The 18,385-nt window shown below is 45.1% G+C and overlaps 1 protein-coding gene across 2 annotated transcripts in view; it reads left to right on the forward strand.

Annotated features, from left to right (window-relative positions):
- ST6GAL2 (ST6 beta-galactoside alpha-2,6-sialyltransferase 2) overlaps positions 1-18,385 on the forward strand; it is a 77,902-nt gene that overhangs the window by 44,038 nt on the left and 15,479 nt on the right. The window contains exons 2-5 of one of the 2 annotated variants that reach the window (XM_074983251.1): positions 1,621-2,623; positions 8,211-8,308; positions 12,861-12,962; positions 13,985-14,159. In XM_074983251.1, coding sequence (XP_074839352.1) covers positions 1,678-2,623; positions 8,211-8,308; positions 12,861-12,962; positions 13,985-14,159 — 1,321 coding nt within the window. In that variant the 5' untranslated portion in view covers positions 1,621-1,677. The remainder of the gene's footprint in view (positions 1-1,620; positions 2,624-8,210; positions 8,309-12,860; positions 12,963-13,984; positions 14,160-18,385) is intronic. The other variant, XM_074983252.1, reaches the window with a different exon arrangement.

Below are 18,385 nucleotides of genomic sequence, written 5' to 3' on the forward strand. Positions count from 1 at the left end.
CACACAGTGGATAAGTTAGACCAATTTCATTGGACCAATTTCTCCTGATGAAAGAGACAAATATTTGATGTTAAACGAGCTCTCAGACCTGAAGAAAAGTGGTTTGTAAACTTCAAAAATTGTCATTTTCACCAAAGCTGGACCAATAAAAGACATTATTTCCCCACAGTTCATCTCTCTAACATCCTGGGACCAACACTGCTAACATGGAACACATGCTCAGCCAGAGGAGCACCTGAGTGAGCCACAGGTAATTTATCCTGTGTGCTGTCTTGAAGGCAGACTTTAGAAAGCTGAGGGTGGATGGAAACCAGCAGAGAAAACGATGATCAGGAATGAAAGTGGTTCAGACAGGCAAAGAGTGCTGAGTAACAAATGCAAATCATCTGAATGCTGAGTGGGCAGGTTAGAGTAATTTGGTGCAGATCTGAGGGCTGGTCTATGCTTCTGTGGTAAATCGATCTAATTTACACAACTTAATTTAACTATATAACTGAAGTCAATGTTGTTAGATCCATGTACTGAGGTGGCTCTACTGCACTGAGTTGACAGGAGAGTGTTTCCCATTGACTTTCCTGTACACTTCTCGGGGTGTGGGAGTAGTATACAAATCGACGGGAGAAGAAATTTTCAGTGGTGTTACATCAATGTAGGACTGGTGCCAGGTGGGGTAATTGGGCCATAGAAGTAATAGTAGTAGAAGCATGAACTGACACTGCTGAAATAGACATACGACAGTGGACTCGGTGGTATTCTGTGTCAAATAAACCTCGTCCTTCAGTATGCAAGTGTGGGCCAGCACACTGCTTCATGCAGTATACTTCTGTTTCTCTAGGATGTGAGCCTAATTCTCCTCTCGCTTCTGTTGCCATTGACTTCAAAAATGAGTTAACTCTGATTTATGCCAATGTGAAAGAACTGGGTTCCCAATCTGCATTGTCTCTTCTGTGTTTGAAATTCTCACCTAGATTACACCGTTATCTGTAGCACCGCCTGAGGTTTGTATGCTGCTGAGTAGTTTGTATAACAAGTTGCAGCTGGTGTGTATATCCATTTGCATAATTTAATCCATATGAAAATGGGGGTATTCCATGTAAATGAACAAGGTCCCATCCTAGTCTGCCTGAAAGCCTCCTCTCACTCACCTATATGCGCGGGAAGGTTCTGTACCATGCAGAGGCCGTGTGCATGCCCTAAGTATCTCCATTTGTGTGGAAGAACCACAGTGGTTGAGCTGCAGTGGGGCCATCCCTAGCCACCAAGGAGGGAAGTGGATTTTCTCCATTATGCATGTGATCAAGTTGTTGTTGTTGTTTTTTTTTTTTTTAAATCAAGTTTGCGTGTTGGGTACAGCAGAAGCAGACAGGTAAATGACCTTCAAGGCAGGTTCTCATGTTGCTCTATGCACTAGAGTGCTTCCGTAGCTAGCAGCTGTCACCATGTGGATGGAGCCAAAGTACTTTCTGTCTGGTGTCTGAAGTCCTATGTTTGTTCCTTCCCCTCTGTCTCCAATGCTGCTGTGTATGCACTGTATCTGTGTGTTCCAGACCTTGTTAGTATATTTCTCAATGGTCTCTGTCTGAAGGACAGTTCTTGATTTCATATTTCATTTTTTTCCAGGTTTCATTCCCCTTCACCAATACCTCAAGGCACAGAGGACCTGGTACAGGCATTGCCATGAAACCTAACTTGAAGCAATGGAAACAACTAATGCTGTTTGGGCTATTTGCATGGGGTCTCCTTTTTTTCGTAATCTTCATCTATTTTACAGATAGTAACAGTGCTGAGCCAATTCCAAGTTCCTTCTCTTACATTGAGACCAAGAGGCTCCTGCCCATTCAGGGAAAGCAGAGAGTTATTATGGGAGCATTACATGATCCATCCTTCTCTGAAACCATAGATAGGAATGAGGTGCTTCTTAATGAAGATCTCTTAGGTTCCTTTAAATTGGGGACTGGGAGCATGAAAAAGTGGATTGATCTAGAGGATGGTTTTGAAAAGGAAGAAGAGTTTTTTCCTTCACAAATAGGGAGAAAATCAAAAAGTGCTTTCTATCGAGGGGATGACAGCTATTTATTTGCTGCAGGCCAGCCTCAGCAACACAGCAACGTTCAAGAACTAGTGAAATTCATCTCTGCCAATGAGAATGATCAAAAGGGAAATGTATTACAGGAAAAATGGACCCATGAAAAAAGAACAAGGAAAAGAAACCTGACACGCAGGAGAAGCCAGGTGTTGGATGAGCCTGATGACTGGGATGGGTTGTATTCCACTATGTCAAAATCCTTCCTCTACAGGCTTTGGAAAGGGGATGTCTCCTCCAAGATGCTGAACCCTCGCCTGCAGAAGGCTATGAAAGACTACCTGAATGCCAATAAACATGGGGTGCGGTTCAAAGGCAAAAGAAATTCCCGACTGACAGGAGACCAGCTCATCTGTGAGCTCAAGGATAGGGTGAATGTGAAAACAATAGATGGCAAGGAGGCCCCCTTTTCAGCTCTTGGATGGGAAAAGCATGTTCCTCAAATTCCGCTGGGCAGTCTGTATCCGCATGGCTTTGGAAGCTGTGCCGTGGTTATGTCTGCTGGTGCAATACTGAACTCTTCTCTAGGAGATGAAATAGGTGGGTGAAAACGCTTCTCACTCCTAAGTGTGCGTGTGTGTGTTCCTCTTTCAAAGGGTTCATCCTTTTTCAGGGGTAGGTCTGATGATCCTTATGTCTCTCTCTCCCCAGCCTTTCATCCATTTAACTCCAAAGACTTCAGTGGAATGAGTAGTCCTGTATGATAACTGTATAGCTGAGAAAAAAATCAGGCCCATGGTAGTCATTCATTTGGAGAGCGTGACGCTTTATTTATTTTATTGTGGGTTGGGGCACAAGGAATGCATTGAGTTTTATAGAACAGTGATGGTTTTACACATTGGTGCGATGAATGTTTGTCTTTAATAGGTTAGATTTAATTTCAGGCTTTAATTTTTAAAAGCTTCACTGTATTTGTGTTTTACATAAGTACTGTGTGAAGAAAAGCTTTTGTTTTGTTTGTTGTCCTAGGCGTTCTTTATTGATATGACACAGTCATAGTAAGCTTAAAAAGGTGAAGAAAAGGAAGACATATGTGCATCAAATTTCCTCCATTTGCTTCTTGAACACCAAGAATCTATCACAGCTTTCCATAGAAATCTTTGGATGTGCACTTGTAATTCCTCCCATCATCCAAGATTTTCACATCGACAGACCAGCTTCATTTTACTGCTTAGTCTCTTTGACTCTTAAAACTCTATCTATTAGAACTGCTGTCATTATCAAACTACTCTAACGGCCTTCCAGCACAGCACAAGTGCCCTACCAGCCTTTAACTAAAATCAAAACTGAGTAACCCCCAATTTTGTGAGAAGTCCCACTGATTTAGAAACCTCTGAGGGCGAAATAGCTCAACAATTCCTTCTTCCAACTGTGTGCTGTCACTGAAATGGAGCAAAATCCTTTCACGTCAGAGTCTCAATCCCAGTACAGGTATTTTTGGTGTGGTATTGGGTGGTTGTCCTGATGTTATGGGTATCTTCAGTAGCCACTGGACTCTGTAAGCATTCCCCCATAACTATCCTGGTCATGGTCACCTCATGCCACTCACTCAGCTACTTGTGGAGCCTTCAGTTTAATTGGAGATGATCACCTGATGTGTCTCTCCTGAATAGAAGACTCCCAGTACAAGTTATCAGTTCGAAATGCCACCATTTAATAAGGCCTTTGTCCAGCTTTTCAAACCCTTGCCTCAGAAAAGCCCGTGGGAAAGGAACAGGGAATGAAAATGTACGGTTTCTTTCTGACCCGTTCCAGAACTTTGTCTCAGGCCATCAGAGCTTAGCAAAGTGCTTGATCACAGAACCTGTCCATCTTTGGGAATCCGGTGAATGCCAGAGCAGCCCATGGGATGGCCCTGTTTTGCAGCATTGGCTTTAATGCCCACTCTGCTCTTTGGAAGTGCTTGGCTGGAGTCAGGGCGTGGCATATAGCATACCGCATGCAGCGTGATGGAACTATGGTGCCAGCCCTGCCATCTTCCCCCTGCTGCCCCTTCTCGAAGCACAGATTTTCAGTCCCAAGGAGAGACCAACTAGAAGGGTCAAGATCTGCTGATGATCGCATACGGCGGTGCAGCTCCAGGTGCACACTCCTTCTTGTAGTTGTGATATTGTTGCACGTAACTAAATGTCTTTTTACAGAAGGCAAAAAATAGATAAAAGCTGAAAACAGGGACTTTATTAGCAGCCCTTTAGCTCCCTCTTCTGTGTTCCTACTAGAAATGCTGTCACAGACCAGTCTGATCATTATTTTTTGGCTTCTCTTTGTAACTTTTTTAGAAAGACGATAGATGAGGGAACTTCATTGTAGATCATGTTGTTTAATGGTGCACACAGGTGTTTTGGCAGCATCACAATGTATTGTGAAGTCATGGGGCGGTTTTATTTTCCCCTTCACATGAAAACAGTAATCCATTTTTTTTAGCTTTAGCCGGGATAGCTCAAAATACTTCACAAGGGCTGATTCTACACAGGCCACTTTCTTCGAAAGTGGCCTGGTAATACATGGCCCAAAATATGCTAATGAGGTGTGGATGCAAATTCCCCATGCCTCATTAGCATATGGTCACGTGATTTGGAGTCCGGAAGACTGTTCCTCCAGATTCCACGCCGTGCAGAAGCGCAGCCCCGGGGGAGCTTCTGGAAGGAAGTCCTTCTTCCGGAGGCCCCTTCTTCCTGAAAATTTTTGGGAAGAAGGGGCCTCCGGAAGAAGGACTTCCTTCCGGAAGACCGCCCAGGGGCCGCGCTTCTAAACAGCATTTTGGAGTCCGGAAGAACAGTCTTCTGGACTCCAAATCACATGACCATATGCTAATGAGGCACGGAGAATTTGCATCCGTGCCTCATTAGCATATTTTGGGTTGTGTATTACCATGCCACTTTCGAAGAAAGTGGCCTGTGTAGAAACGGCCAAGGTGTAAAATCACTCAACTCCTCTTCAAAGCCACTATTGTAAGTGTCAAACAGGACCCCAGCTTACTCTCTTAAAACAAGGGGTTTTTGCTTGTGATGTAAAAGACAGCACTAGTGGATGCTGGAAGCTTTAATGTGGTGTGCTAGTGTTCGCAAGTCCATAGCAAGTGAACTGCAGAACTCCCCTTGGTCACAGGATTCTGGACAGAATTTTCAAACACATACACCTAAAGTTAGGGACCAAAAATCCATATTCAGTCACTTAAATATAAGGGGCATCATTTTCAGGGGTGCTGAGCCCAGAGCACCTGCTGACATCCTGCTGGACGCTCTTTGAGTGGAGAGCAGGAAATCGGGTCCCACTTATGTTTAGGTGGAAAGGAGCTTTCGAGGCAAATTACATGAGGTCACTGCACGGGGCATAGGGATGAACAGGAAGCCTCTCTTACCTGGCTGGTACCAGAAGGAGCTGATGTGCTCAGCACCTTGTAGGTTTGAGCCCTGAGGGTTTAGTCCCAAATCTCACATTCACACATGTAGTTCCATTGACCTCTGAGTTGGGATATGTTGATCTTCAGGTTGCACTGCATTGTAGTAGTTTGCCAATAGTTTTCCAAACAGGCGGCCTAGGTGAATAGGGCAAAGTTAGTTTGAGCAGGACCAGCATAATGAACACTGGGCTCCATTTTGAGTGACTTTGATGTTGTAGCTGTGCCCAAAGCTATGGATGGGTGCATTTTAAATATAGTTAAACCAATAGCTGTTATAGTAACTCTTCAGTTTAAAGGTCACATGAGATAAGGTGGGTAGTTTATGTTGGCCTAGATCATCTCCTCTCCATAGGCAGAAGGGACAAAACCTGTGGGGGTCCCCGCCCCAGGTGTGAAAGGAAGAGATGCCTGTCTGTGGTGTGGGAACCATTTTCACTGACCTCTGCGGAACCCTTTCTGCCCGTTCCTCTGCACCTGCTCCCAATCTCTTCTGCAAGCAACATATATGCAGAGAGGATGCACGTGAGCATTTCTCATCCAACAGAGACTGCTCATACGGACAATGCTGATGGAAGCTTCAGTTCAGTTTAAACTGACTTAAGTAGGACATAAGCATGTGCTTAAAGATAAGCAGCATGTGATTGACCAGTTTCCTGAATTGGGGCCCAATTCAGCTGTTTCTTATACGGAGCTCCTCTTCCTAACTGTATGACTGTTGGTCGTGGAAAAGCCCTCACAGTGCAGCTCTGTTGGTGCCCAGCTGCCAGGAAGCCCAAGAGGGGCTTAAAGTTACTATGGCGAGAGAGAGCTGTGGACTGACAGATTTGACCTCTGACAGATTCCACCGGAGGTGGACTGATCTCGCGGATGAGGTTGGAGGAACAGAATTCTGCTCTAAAATATAAGCCTATTATAGAGCTCTGTATCTAAGCAGTGTGATGGTCATCGCACTGCTGCATAGTGCACTGGTTTAATACATCTTTGCATGAAGTATTTGTTTTAATATATTGCAGTAGAAATAATATGCAACATTGTGCAAACTAATAACCTTTCCATTTTATGCTGCTAGGGTAACTGCATGCATTCTCAAAACAAAAAGCAGTCAAGTAGCACTTTAAAGTCTAGCAAAATAGTTTATTAGGTGAGCTTTCGTGGGACAGACCCACTTCTTTAGACCATATCCAGACCAGAACAGACTCAATATTTAAGACACAGAGAACCAAAAACAGTAAGCAAGGAGGACAAATCAGACAAAGATAATCAAGGTGAGCAAATCAGAGAGTTAAGTATGCAGAAAAGCCCCTATAGTGACTCAGAAAGTTCACATCCCGATTTAAACCATGTGTTAATGTTCCGAATTTGAATATAAACGTCAATTCGTCCGTTTCCCTTTCTACAGAGGAGCGATAATTTCTTTTCAGTAACACACATACCTTGAGGTCACTGACAGAATGGCCCATTCCATTAAAATGTTGACTAACTGGTTTGTGGATCTGAAGTGTTTTAATGTCTGTTTTGTGCCCGTTGACCCTTTGTCTAAGGGAGTTAGAAGTCTGTCCAATATACAAAGCATCTGGGCATTGTTGACACATGATGGCATATATGATGTTAGTAGAGGAGCATGAGAAAGTGCCCGTGATTCTGTGAGTAACCTGGTTAGGTCCAGTGATGGTATTTCCAGAGAAGATATGTGGACTGTGGCTGTTAGCCCTGAAGGTTTAGTCCACAGTCTATACCCCAGGAACACCAGTCCTGGAACCTTTCCCTGCAACAAAGCCCGCTGCCAGCTTTGTCCACATATCTTCTCTGGAAATACCATCACTGGACCTAACCAGGTTACTCACAGAATCACGGGCACTTTCTCATGCTCCTCTACTAACATCATATATGCCATCATGTGTCAACAATGCCCAGATGCTTTGTATATTGGACAGACTTCTAACTCCCTTAGACAAAGGGTCAACGGGCACAAAACAGACATTAAAACACTTCAGATCCACAAACCAGTTAGTCAACATTTTAATGGAATGGGCCATTCTGTCAGTGACCTCAAGGTATGTGTGTTACTGAAAAGAAATGATCGCTCCTCTGTAGAAAGGGAAACGGACGAATTGACGTTTATATTCAAATTCGGAACATTAACACATGGTTTAAATCGGGATGTGAACTTTCTGAGTCACTATAGGGGCTTTTCTGCATACTTAACTCTCTGATTTGCTCACCTTGATTATCTTTTTCTGATTTGTCCTCCTTGCTTACTGTTTTTGGTTCTCTGTGTCTTAAATATTGAGTCTGTTCTGGTCTGGATATGGTCTGAAGAAGTGGGTCTGTCCCACGAAAGCTCACCTAATAAACTATTTTGCTAGTCTTTAAAGTGCTACTTGACTGCTTTTTGTTTTGACAGTGTATAGACTAGCACGGCTTACTCTCTGTTACTATTCTGCATGCATTCTGAGTGACAAGGTGGGTGAGGTGGGCCGTGGCTGTAGCTACACTGCATATACGTTGCAAGTTAAGTTAATATTGGGTTGTTTTGAATTTTTTTCCAGAGGATTTGAACAATTGCTGTAACATATGACAGATAAAGAGGATTTTGTCTTTGCCTTGTGGTAGAATATCTATCCTCTGAATACCAGGATTAGAAAAAATTACAAATCCATTTTCCTTGAAATAAGATTTTGTCTTACCAAGAAATATATAAATGTAGCGCTTTTGTACCCTTAGATTCTCACGATGCAGTTCTGAGATTTAATTCTGCTCCTACACGTGGCTATGAAAAAGATGTTGGAAATAAAACGACTATGCGCATCATTAACTCCCAGGTCAGAGTCCTTTGTGAATTCTTGTGTTTCTTTTTTCTGTGGAATATAACACTGGTTAATTAGCATCTTAGAAATCAAACATTTTAAGGACAAAGATGTTAGGATAATCTGGTGAGCAACTAATGATTCACACAGGTGATGTAACCACAATGTAGAACTGATGAAATATTCAGGGGCAGTTCTCCCCTACAGGGTATTCTTATATGGTAGCAGGAAAATTGATGAGTTTGGAGTCAGCATTCCCATGAGTTATCACAGATGGGCTTGCAGAGTTTTGAATGAAGCCTTTTGATCTCAGGCCATAATCTTAATACTTAGGGCCGTAGTCCTCACTGCAGAGGATTTGTGCCTCCATACAGCTTCCCTGTGATCCTGTAGGAACAAAGCCACAAGAGCATCCTTATGCATTACAAACCCCTGCCTCATCTCATCCGAGGAGTTAGCTGTCTTGGAGCATCACCTAGGCACCTCTTCGTAAGTCCAGTTGGAACTGTATACAAAATACAGAGACCTCCTCAAAAACTAGATGATGTCTCTGAGCTGAACTTCCACAAACTAAGTAGTTTTCTTCTACAGATAATGTTGTTGGTTGAGCTGTAGTGACATCTTATGGTGGAAGTAGGTTTTTCAGTTTTCTAAAACTGGGTCCCCAAGTTCTGGCCTTGCTTTCCTGCTTGCAATTCTCCCATCTGCACTTTGGAGGGTTTAATTAGTTATTGTCCTTAGGGTGTTGTGAGCATAATACATGGTATATACATTCTAATTATTGTATTTACTGTATTTTCAAAATTGTGTCCTAACAGACCCCTCATAACTCCATTTAGTAGCATTATTGTTAAATTACTCTTTTAACTGTTTGTTTTTGACAGTGCACCCAGTGTGATAGGTGCTGAGCAAACTTAAAAGAAGGCATTAGCCCTGCCTTAATGAGCTTACACTTTGAAGTAAGGTTACCAGTTGGGGTTGGATGTATTCCTGGAGGTTTGATCATATGACATAATCTTTAATTCCTGGGGAATCCAGACTAATCGTGGAGGGTTGACAATCTTACTCTGAAGATGAAAGCTCACGTTCTTTAAAAAATCGCTACCCATAGAGCTGGGAGGTTAGGGATGCCGGTTGGACTGGTTCTTTGGGTGTCTTAAAAAGTTGATTTAAAAAGTCATAGAATTCTAGGGCTGGAAGGGGCCTCAGGAGGTCATCTAGTCCAGCCCCCTGCTTCAAGCATGATCAACCCCAACTAAATCATCCCAGCCATAACTGTGTCAAGCTGGGACTTAAAAACTTCTAAGGAAGGAGATTCCACCACCTCTCTGGGTAACACATTTCAGTCCTTCACCACCCTCCTGATGAAATAGTTTTTCCTAATATCCAACTACGCCTCTCCCTCTAACTTCAGACCATTACTCCTTGTTCTGCCATCTGTCACCACTGAGAACAGTCTCTCTCCATCCTCTTTAGAGCCCCCTTTTGGAAAGTTGAAGACTTCTATCAAATCACCCTTCAGTTTTCTCTTCTGCAAACTAAATAAGGCCCAAATCTCTCAGCCTCTCCTGATAGGTCATGTGCTTTAGACCCCTAATCAATGTTGTTGCCCTCTGCTGAACCCTCTCCAATGCATCCACATTCTTTCTACGGGGGGGGCGGGGGGGGGGCAGAACTGGATGCAGTACTCCAAATGAGGCCGCACCAGACCCAAGTAGAGAGGAATAATAACTTCTCTAGAGCTGCTGGAAATGCTCTCCTAATGTACCCCAATATGCCATTAGCTTTCTTGGCAACAAGGGTGCACTGTTGACTCATATCCAGCCTCTCATCCACTGTAATCTTCTTTTCTGCTGCACTGCTACTTAACCAGGTGGTCTCCAGCCTGTAACAGTGCTTGAGATTCTTCCGTCCCAAGTGCAGGACTCTGAACTTGTCCTTGTTGAACCTCAGCAGATTTCTTTCAGCCCAATACTCCAATTTGTCTAGGTCACGCTGGACTCTATACCTACCTTCCAATATGTGTACCTGACCCCCCTACCTTAGTGTCGTCTGCAAATTTGCTGAGGGTGCAATCCATCCCCTCATCCGTGGTATTAATAAAGATGTTGAACAGTACTGGCCCTAGAACCGATCCTTGGGGTACTCCACTTGAAACCAACCGCCAACCAGACACTGAGCCATTGAACACTACACACTGGGCCCATCTGTCAAGCTAATTTTCTATCCATCTTACATTTAATGTAACCCATCCATACTTCCTTAACTTATGGGCAAGAATATTTTGTGAGACAGTATCAAAAGCTTTGACATTGACTTCCCCATGTCCACAGAGCCAGTTACCTCATCATAGAAGCTAATCAGATTGGTCAGGCATGACTTGCCCTTGGTGAATCCATGTTGACTAGTCAGTCACTTTCCCCTCTTCCAAGGGCTCCAAAATGGATTCCTTGAGGATTCCCTCCATGATTTTTCCGGGGATTGAGGTGAGGGTGACCAGTGTATAGTTCCCTGGATTGTCGTCCTTTCCTTTTTTTAAAGAGGGGCACTACATTTTCCTTTTTCCAATCATCAGGGACCTCTCCCAATCTCCATGAGTTTTCAAAGATAATAGCCAAAGGCTCTGCAATGACATCTGCAAATTTCCTCAGTACCCTTGGATGCATTAAGTCCGGACCCATGGGTTTGTGTGCGTCTAGCTTTTCTAAATAGCTCTTCACCTCTTCTTTCCCCACCGAGGGCTGCTCAGCTCCTTCCAATACTGCATTTCCTAGTGCTGTAGTTGGGGAGCTGACCTTGTCCATGAAGCCTGAGGCAAGAAAAGCATTGACTACTTCAGCCTTTCCCACATCATCTGTCACCAGTTTACCTCCCTCATCCAGGTAATGGCCCCACACCCTCCCTGATAACCCTCTTATTGTTAACATGCCTGTAGAAACCCTTCTTGTTGCCCTTCACATTACTTGCTAGCTGCAGTTCCAATTGTGATTGTGCTTTTGCTTTCCTGATTATGCCCCCAGCATTCTCTAGCCATACATTTATACTCCTTAGTCATCTGTCCAAGTTTCCACTTCTTACACTCATCCTTTTTGAGTTTAAGCTCACCAAGGATTTCCTTTGTAAGCCAAGCTGGTTGCCTACCATATTTGCTTTTCTTACTGTGCACGTAAGCTCAGAGTGTGCAGTAGGGAAATTTTTTAATTATGACAGCAAAATATTTTTTCTCGAGGAAACATGGCTCACTGAAATTTAAAAGGGAATGAAAATTAGTATAAATTCATTTGTCTGGAATGCAGATTAATAAAACATCTGGAGACCAAATGAATGTGGTTACAAACACTGAAGTCATTCTTCCTTGTTCTTCCTGGGTTTGGGTGCCCCAGGGATCAGTGAGGCCTGATTTGGAGCTAAAGGAATAGCCACGCAAAGAGTGGGGAGGGCAGGAAGAATGAAAAAGAAAGCTGCAGTGGGTTGGACAAATGAGGGAGGGATGACGTACTGAGGCCATACAGAAGGGAAATTTACAGTGGTGGATCTGAGTTTCATTTCTGATTTTGCTAAAATGGAATTACTTTGTACCTATCTTCTGTTAAAGTAGATGGGTCTTTTACATTGAAGGGCTGAATTTGCCTTTTTTGGAACTACTTTAATTGAGGGGTCTCTCTTATTTAAGCTACAAAAAACGATATCTGGGATCTGAAGCCCTCCTGTGAATGTTGCTGGCTCCCCTAGAAAAGGTTTTGATGTGCAGTTTGAACTAACATATTTTTACATTTCCAAAATACACATGTGACCACGCACAACTGGTGGGCTTCTGGGTGGGTGTTCCTTACTGACGATCTTTGGACACAGTTTCAGAAGGTTAACTGTTCGTCTGTAGCTTCACAAAACACAAGCATTCCTGTAGCACCTTTACAGACTAAAATTATTAGTCTTTAAGGTGCTAAAGGACTGCTTGTGTTTTGTGGACACAGTTGTAATTCAGGGATCTGTACCTTCAAGCAAGCATGAGTGCTGCTTATGGCAAAACTTTTAACATGTACTGTTTGAACTTTCAGTTAACTTTTATCTATTTACAAGTGTCTGAAAGAAGCTTTATTTCAGTGGGGGAACTCCTGAGTGTTTCCTTGGCACACAGCAGCTTCCTGGGCACACAGCAGTTGTACAGATGCTGTGTGTGGTCACAGGCCCACCAGGCAACTAGGAACATCTGCAGAGAACCTCTTTGGAATGTTGGCTGGTTTTTTGGTTTTGGTTTTGGTTTTTTTGGGGGTGAAGGCCTTGTTACTTATTTACAGAAACCCAAACCCCCTTGCAGTTACCCTTAGGAAGAAAAGGTTAATGATAACTGCCATTTTTGTTGGCTTGTTAAGCATCCAACAAAAGCATGGCTATGAATCTGTGTTGCCATTGATGTGCCATGTTTCAAATAGCTTGGTGTGCACGGTTTACCCTGGTACACATTTGCATTTATTTATTGCTCCTCTTTTTGCATGCTCTGTAGTAGAGAGAGGATTCACGTTGCTTAGGTTTCATTGAAAACATTAGTGTGTGTGTGTGCTTGCAGATTCTCACCAATCCAAACCATCACTTCATTGACAACTCGTTGTATAAAGATGTTGTTTTAGTGGCCTGGGATCCTGCTCCTTACTCTGCAAATCTGAATGTGGTAAGCCCTCAGTTTGCTCATTTCCTCCTAACTGGCTGAAAACGGCGGACCTGCAATGAGCAGTTTGGTTGTATAGCCCTGAGGCCAGAGGGATTGGTAGGGAGTTGGGGTGAGGTTTTACTGTTTTGTGTATTAAAGATAAGACTTAAATAATATATGTGGGAGAAATTGTTGTGTGTGGCAAGTAGGGAGAATACTGGATTTTTGTGGAGAGTTGTGAGAGACAGTAGAAAATCGCTTCCTTATTTTCCATCTTCCCTTTATGCCCCGCCACAACAAACCAATACATAAATACAAATACATATACACAAAGTGCTCTCCCCTTAGTCTTTTCCTAATCCATCCACCCTTGAACACACCATAATTTATATTTACTTAAGTGCCCCAGCTTTCAAATTAATTTGCTGGTACCATCCAGCCCAAATCCCTTTGTTCCCAGTCACTGCCCCCCCACCCCCAAAGAAACAAAACCAAACCAAATCCATCCTGCAGTCACTTGGAGGACTTTGTAGAGAAGGAAGCAGAAGTGGGAACCCTGGAAGACAGCAGAGCAGAGGTGAACACACTGCAGCTGGAGCTAAGTGCGCCCATTCTGCCTGTTGTATAGCTGATACAGTGCTTTCTGCCTCCTTTGTGAGCTGGTGGGCGCAGAGAGGTGCTGTCAGGCTGTGGTTGAAATTCACCCCAGTGCCAATGTCCTGCATTAAGCATGTTTAATCCCTAATTAATTACTTAATGTGGATCTGTAAGTGTGCACAAGCCCTGTGCGGATCCCATGCACTGGAGTGAATTTCATATTGAGAGCACACGCATATAGCAGGGAGCAGAATGGCCCAAGCTCAGGGCTGCTCCCTAAGAAAATGTCCAGCAGCCCCTGGTGGCTTGCTGCCTATGCTTTTACACTTCGGTGCCAATACAGAGCTGTTGGTGTTGTATTTTATATATTACTTAGTGAGTGTTGAGCAGCACCTTAGGACTGATGAGCTTCTTCTCACTTGTGGTTGTTTTCCCTCTGATCCCAGTGGTATAAGAAGCCAGACTATAACCTGTTCACGCCTTACGTACAACATCGCAGGAGGAATCCAAACCAGCCATTTTACATTCTCCATCCCAAGTTTATATGGCAACTCTGGGACATCATTCAGGAGAACACTAAAGAGAAGATACAGCCCAACCCTCCTTCATCAGGTTTTATTGGTAGGTGTATCTAGCAGCGCACCCCAAAGACATGCTATCTAAGGTGGTTAAATATGTACAGTTGTCATAATCAGGCCTGTTTTCATGCATTAATTATTTTGATAGTGTTAATGACAATGATCATTTGAAATACACATGGGAAGCAGAATAAAATAACAGGGTGACCTGCCATAAATGTTTTATGGGTTCCTAACCTTTAAACAGTAGTGTATGGAATGCCCAACTGTATGGACCTTTGCAGGGAGATATTTGCATCTTTTGCTGGTTTCTCATTGGATTCCAGAGCTAATTCAGTGTGTTAGTGAAAGTTTTTAGGCTTTCAGTGGAACATGATCCAGCTGTATCAGATCATCTCTCCAGTCACGATCCACCAGAAGAGTTCATCAGGAATGTTGAAGCTGCCCTTTCCCAGCATGCAGGTTTTGGAAGATGGAGCCAAAGAATTCTGGGAATGAAATCAGGGCACTGTTCAATGCCTTCTGTTCAGCAGTTTCTTTCCGAGAATAATGAGAGGTTTTAATAAAATAAGTCACCCTTCCCAAATTCAGCACTTGTTAAGCAGATGAATCCAGTTGTCAATCCAAAATTTGCAAAATCTGCAAAAAATTCCTCTCTGAGAAGACCTTTGCACTGTCAGACAACATTGAGACATTTTCCATAACAGGCTAAAAGGGATGGGAAACTTCTAGCCAAAACTGCTCCGCTGTTTCTCAGCACAAAGCAAGCCAGAATTTCTTTTTTTAACAGTTAAAAAAAACCACCCTGTAAACTCCTGCTAACCCTTTCCTCCCCAGTCCCAAAAAAATTCAAACACACCCACAAAAAAACCAAACGCAACCTAACCCAACTCTGAGCAGCAGAATAAAACCCTAAGAAAGATAACTGGACAAACTTGCTGTGAGCTGCCTTTTTTGGCTACTCTTGTGTTAGGCGCATTTGAAAACTCTTCAATAGGTCTTTCGCATTTAAGAGCATATTGAATATTTATCTATGCAGTGTGGGTGCAATGTAGCTTAAACCAAAAGAGGGCACACTACATCAACTATGCATTGACAGAGGTAGACATGTAAATGGTAGGATAATGGATAAATAATATAGTTCAATTTGTCAGAAATTTGATGGGACATGTTACTGTTCAGATTTGATATCTTATCAGCAACTCAGTTGACATATCTGTTTGGAACTAAAGCTGACAAACACAAATGAGAGGGACTGTCAGGTAGCCAGGTCATCTACATTGCACAGTGCTTCTTGTTTCTTTGCAAATCTAAAAAAAAAGATAGAGGGAGGGATGAATATACCTAGCAAATATAATACAGATTGAATAAAGGGAATGGGTAAGTGAAAGTTGTCACAAATTATAAAAGTAATTTATTTTAAAGAGGACATCTAGGAAATGATTTATTAAATGACCGTAGAACAATTTTATTAATAACATTTATATTAAGGCTATGCCTAGATTTGTGGCTTTTGTTGACAAAATGGCCGTTTTGTCAAGAAAAACCAATGGAGTGTCGAGATTGCGAAGCGCATTCCATCGACAGTAAGTCAACAGAACGCAGTGCTTTTGTTGACAGCCATACCCTGCTCACCTTGAGGAAGAACGCCACTGTTGAGTAAAAGAAATACAGGTCTGGATGTTCCAGGGGGCCTTCTGTCAACAGGAAAGGCCTCCAGGATGCTGCACAGGTGCACAGCAATCAGCACTCTGATTCCTGCCTCTGACCCTTCTTAAAGCCGTAGGGAACCCAAGGAAGCCTGTGGCAGGAAGCTGAAAGCATGGAAGCAGCAGAGTTACCTTCTGCTGCTTAAACGCCCTTACAGTTGCACCTTTCCAAGAGCATTGCCCCCATGGCTGAGCAGGAGGGAGCCTGTGAAACCCCTGGGCCCTGGAGAGAGCAGGCTCACGGCTCCAAGAGGTGGGCTCCCTCCTGGTCTGGCCCAGAGATCAAGGCCCTCTGAGATCTCTGGGCCAGGGAGGAAGCCCTCCAAGACTCCCGTGCCAGGCGCCAAAATACTGAAATCTACAGCTGAACGGCTGCAGCCCTGGCGGTACAGGGCTACCCCGCCACCCTCTTGAACAGGTGGGGCCAAAGTAAAGAAGTTGTGGAAGGAGTATGGTGGGGGTTGAGGATGATGCAAGAAGCCCTGGGGGCAGAATCTCCCTCCTTCCCCTACTACAGGGAGCTTAACTGCATCCTGGGGGTGGGGGACCATCTCATCCCCTTGCCTGAGCCTTGACACGAGGCTCACGTCACCCCCAGCCAAGCAGAAGCCCCTGGAGGATGAGGAGGAGAAACCAGCAGAGGCTCAACCGCTGCAGAAACCATATGACGAGGCCAGCAGCCTTGTCCTGATGCTGGACCTGGTCCCCGGCAGCCAGGCCACATCCCAGGCATCCTCTGAGCTCAGCAAGAGTTCCCCCGGTGAGTACCCCATGTGTCACACACTCCAGGGCATGGGAGGCGGGCGCAGACAGGGCGTGCTGCGAGAGTTGCTCGGGTGGCACTGGCGGGACCTGGCGCTGCTGTCCCAGCACGTGGAACCATGTGCAGCAGTAGTGTGTGTCACATGGACGCAGCAGACAACCCTGGGCATGGGCAGCACCCTGCTGCCAGGATCATGGGAGGCTGGATAAGCCTCAGGCCCCGGGGGTGGGGAGCCCTCCTAACACCTGCCATGGCTGGAAGTGGGCTAGTCACAAGGATGCTGGCCTGACCCCAGATATGCTGAGGAGTGCAGCGCCTGGCAAACTGCAGGTGTATGAGTCAGCCCCAGGAAAGGCTAGACTGGTCCTGGCTCACTTGCCACCCACAAGGGGACCACTCTGTGACCGGACACCGCCCCCTTGGCTGTTAGCCCATCGATGGGACAGGCAGTGGTCAGCATGGTCCTGGAGGCACCGCGTGGCAGGGTCCACTGTTCAGGCAACACGTGTCCTGCCCTCCCCCCCAGACAACACTGTCCCTTGGGCCTAGGAGTGTTGATTGCTGCTAACAGTGGGGGGCAGGGCTTTAGGGGCTGCATTGCATTAATGACTCTCTGTTTCTTCTTGTCTTCCTTACAGCTGGACCTACACTGGCCAAAGGTTGGGTCACTCCCACCAGGCCACCTCCTCAGGTATGGAGGAGTTGTTAGTGGCTCCACAATGACCAGTTGTGGTGACATATTGCAGTGCTGTGGGACGACCAAGGAGCGCCATCTCTGGGTGGAAGTGGAGTGGGGGACATGGGCCTGTGACCAGTTCATGCTCTGCTGTGATGCTATCACCACCATATGGTGTACTATTCCAGCTGCCCATGGCCCTGCACACACCTGCCCTCTAGTGCAGTGCCCTGGACCCTTGTCTGCGCCAATGGACAATGGCCATGGCCCTTCTCCAGCCTCAGGGCTCCCTTTTACCCTGCCGCAACCCCTCTCCATCCGTGCCTCCCAACGGGGGCCCCAAACCTGCAGTGGGAGGGGATCCTGAGGCTAAGGCCACTTATGGTTCCACTCCCCCTCCAGTTCACAGCCCTCCACCCTCCCATGTTCTGAGCCCTTCCTCCATCGAATGCTGCACCCACCACCACAACCACCCACACACGCTCACACACTCTAAATAGTTATGGTTGCACATCATTTCTTTGTAAATAGTTTGGAATTGCCCTGGTATGTTTTGTACATCTGTGTTTCTTGTAAATAGTTTCAATAGCACTGCTTTTGTTTTGCACAATTCTTTTGTTCAGTAAAACCCACTTAATTGTTCACCACACATGCATCCATCATTAATGTGTGGAGGTGGGGGACGGGTGATAGTCAAGGGAGGGGTCATGGTGGGGATGGGGAAGGGCTGTGGGCCTTGAAATAAACTCTTCCTCCAGGCTTCCCAGATACGCAGCCTGTGCTGATGGGCCTGGCGGATGGCAGCTGTGCCCAGCTGCTCATAGGCATGCCCCTCACAGACAGTATCCACCACCCGTTTTGGGAGGAAGGTTTTCCCTTTCCCCTCCGTAATGTAGTGAAGGACAAAACAAGTCTCCACAACGTGTTGGGTGTTGTGCTCCCCCATGTTGAGGCAGGTGTGTGGACACCCGAAGCATGCCTTGAGGCGGCTGAAGGCGCACTTGGCCTGCATCCTGGCATTGTTCAGGCAGGCATTGACTAGTTCCCGTCTGGGTTCTAGCTTACCGATGAAGGGCTTCACCAGCCATGGCATGAGGGGGTAACCTGCATCCCCTATGATG

This window comes from Carettochelys insculpta, chromosome 1, assembly GCF_033958435.1.
Source record: "Carettochelys insculpta isolate YL-2023 chromosome 1, ASM3395843v1, whole genome shotgun sequence".
Taxonomy (NCBI): Eukaryota; Metazoa; Chordata; order Testudines; family Carettochelyidae; genus Carettochelys; species Carettochelys insculpta.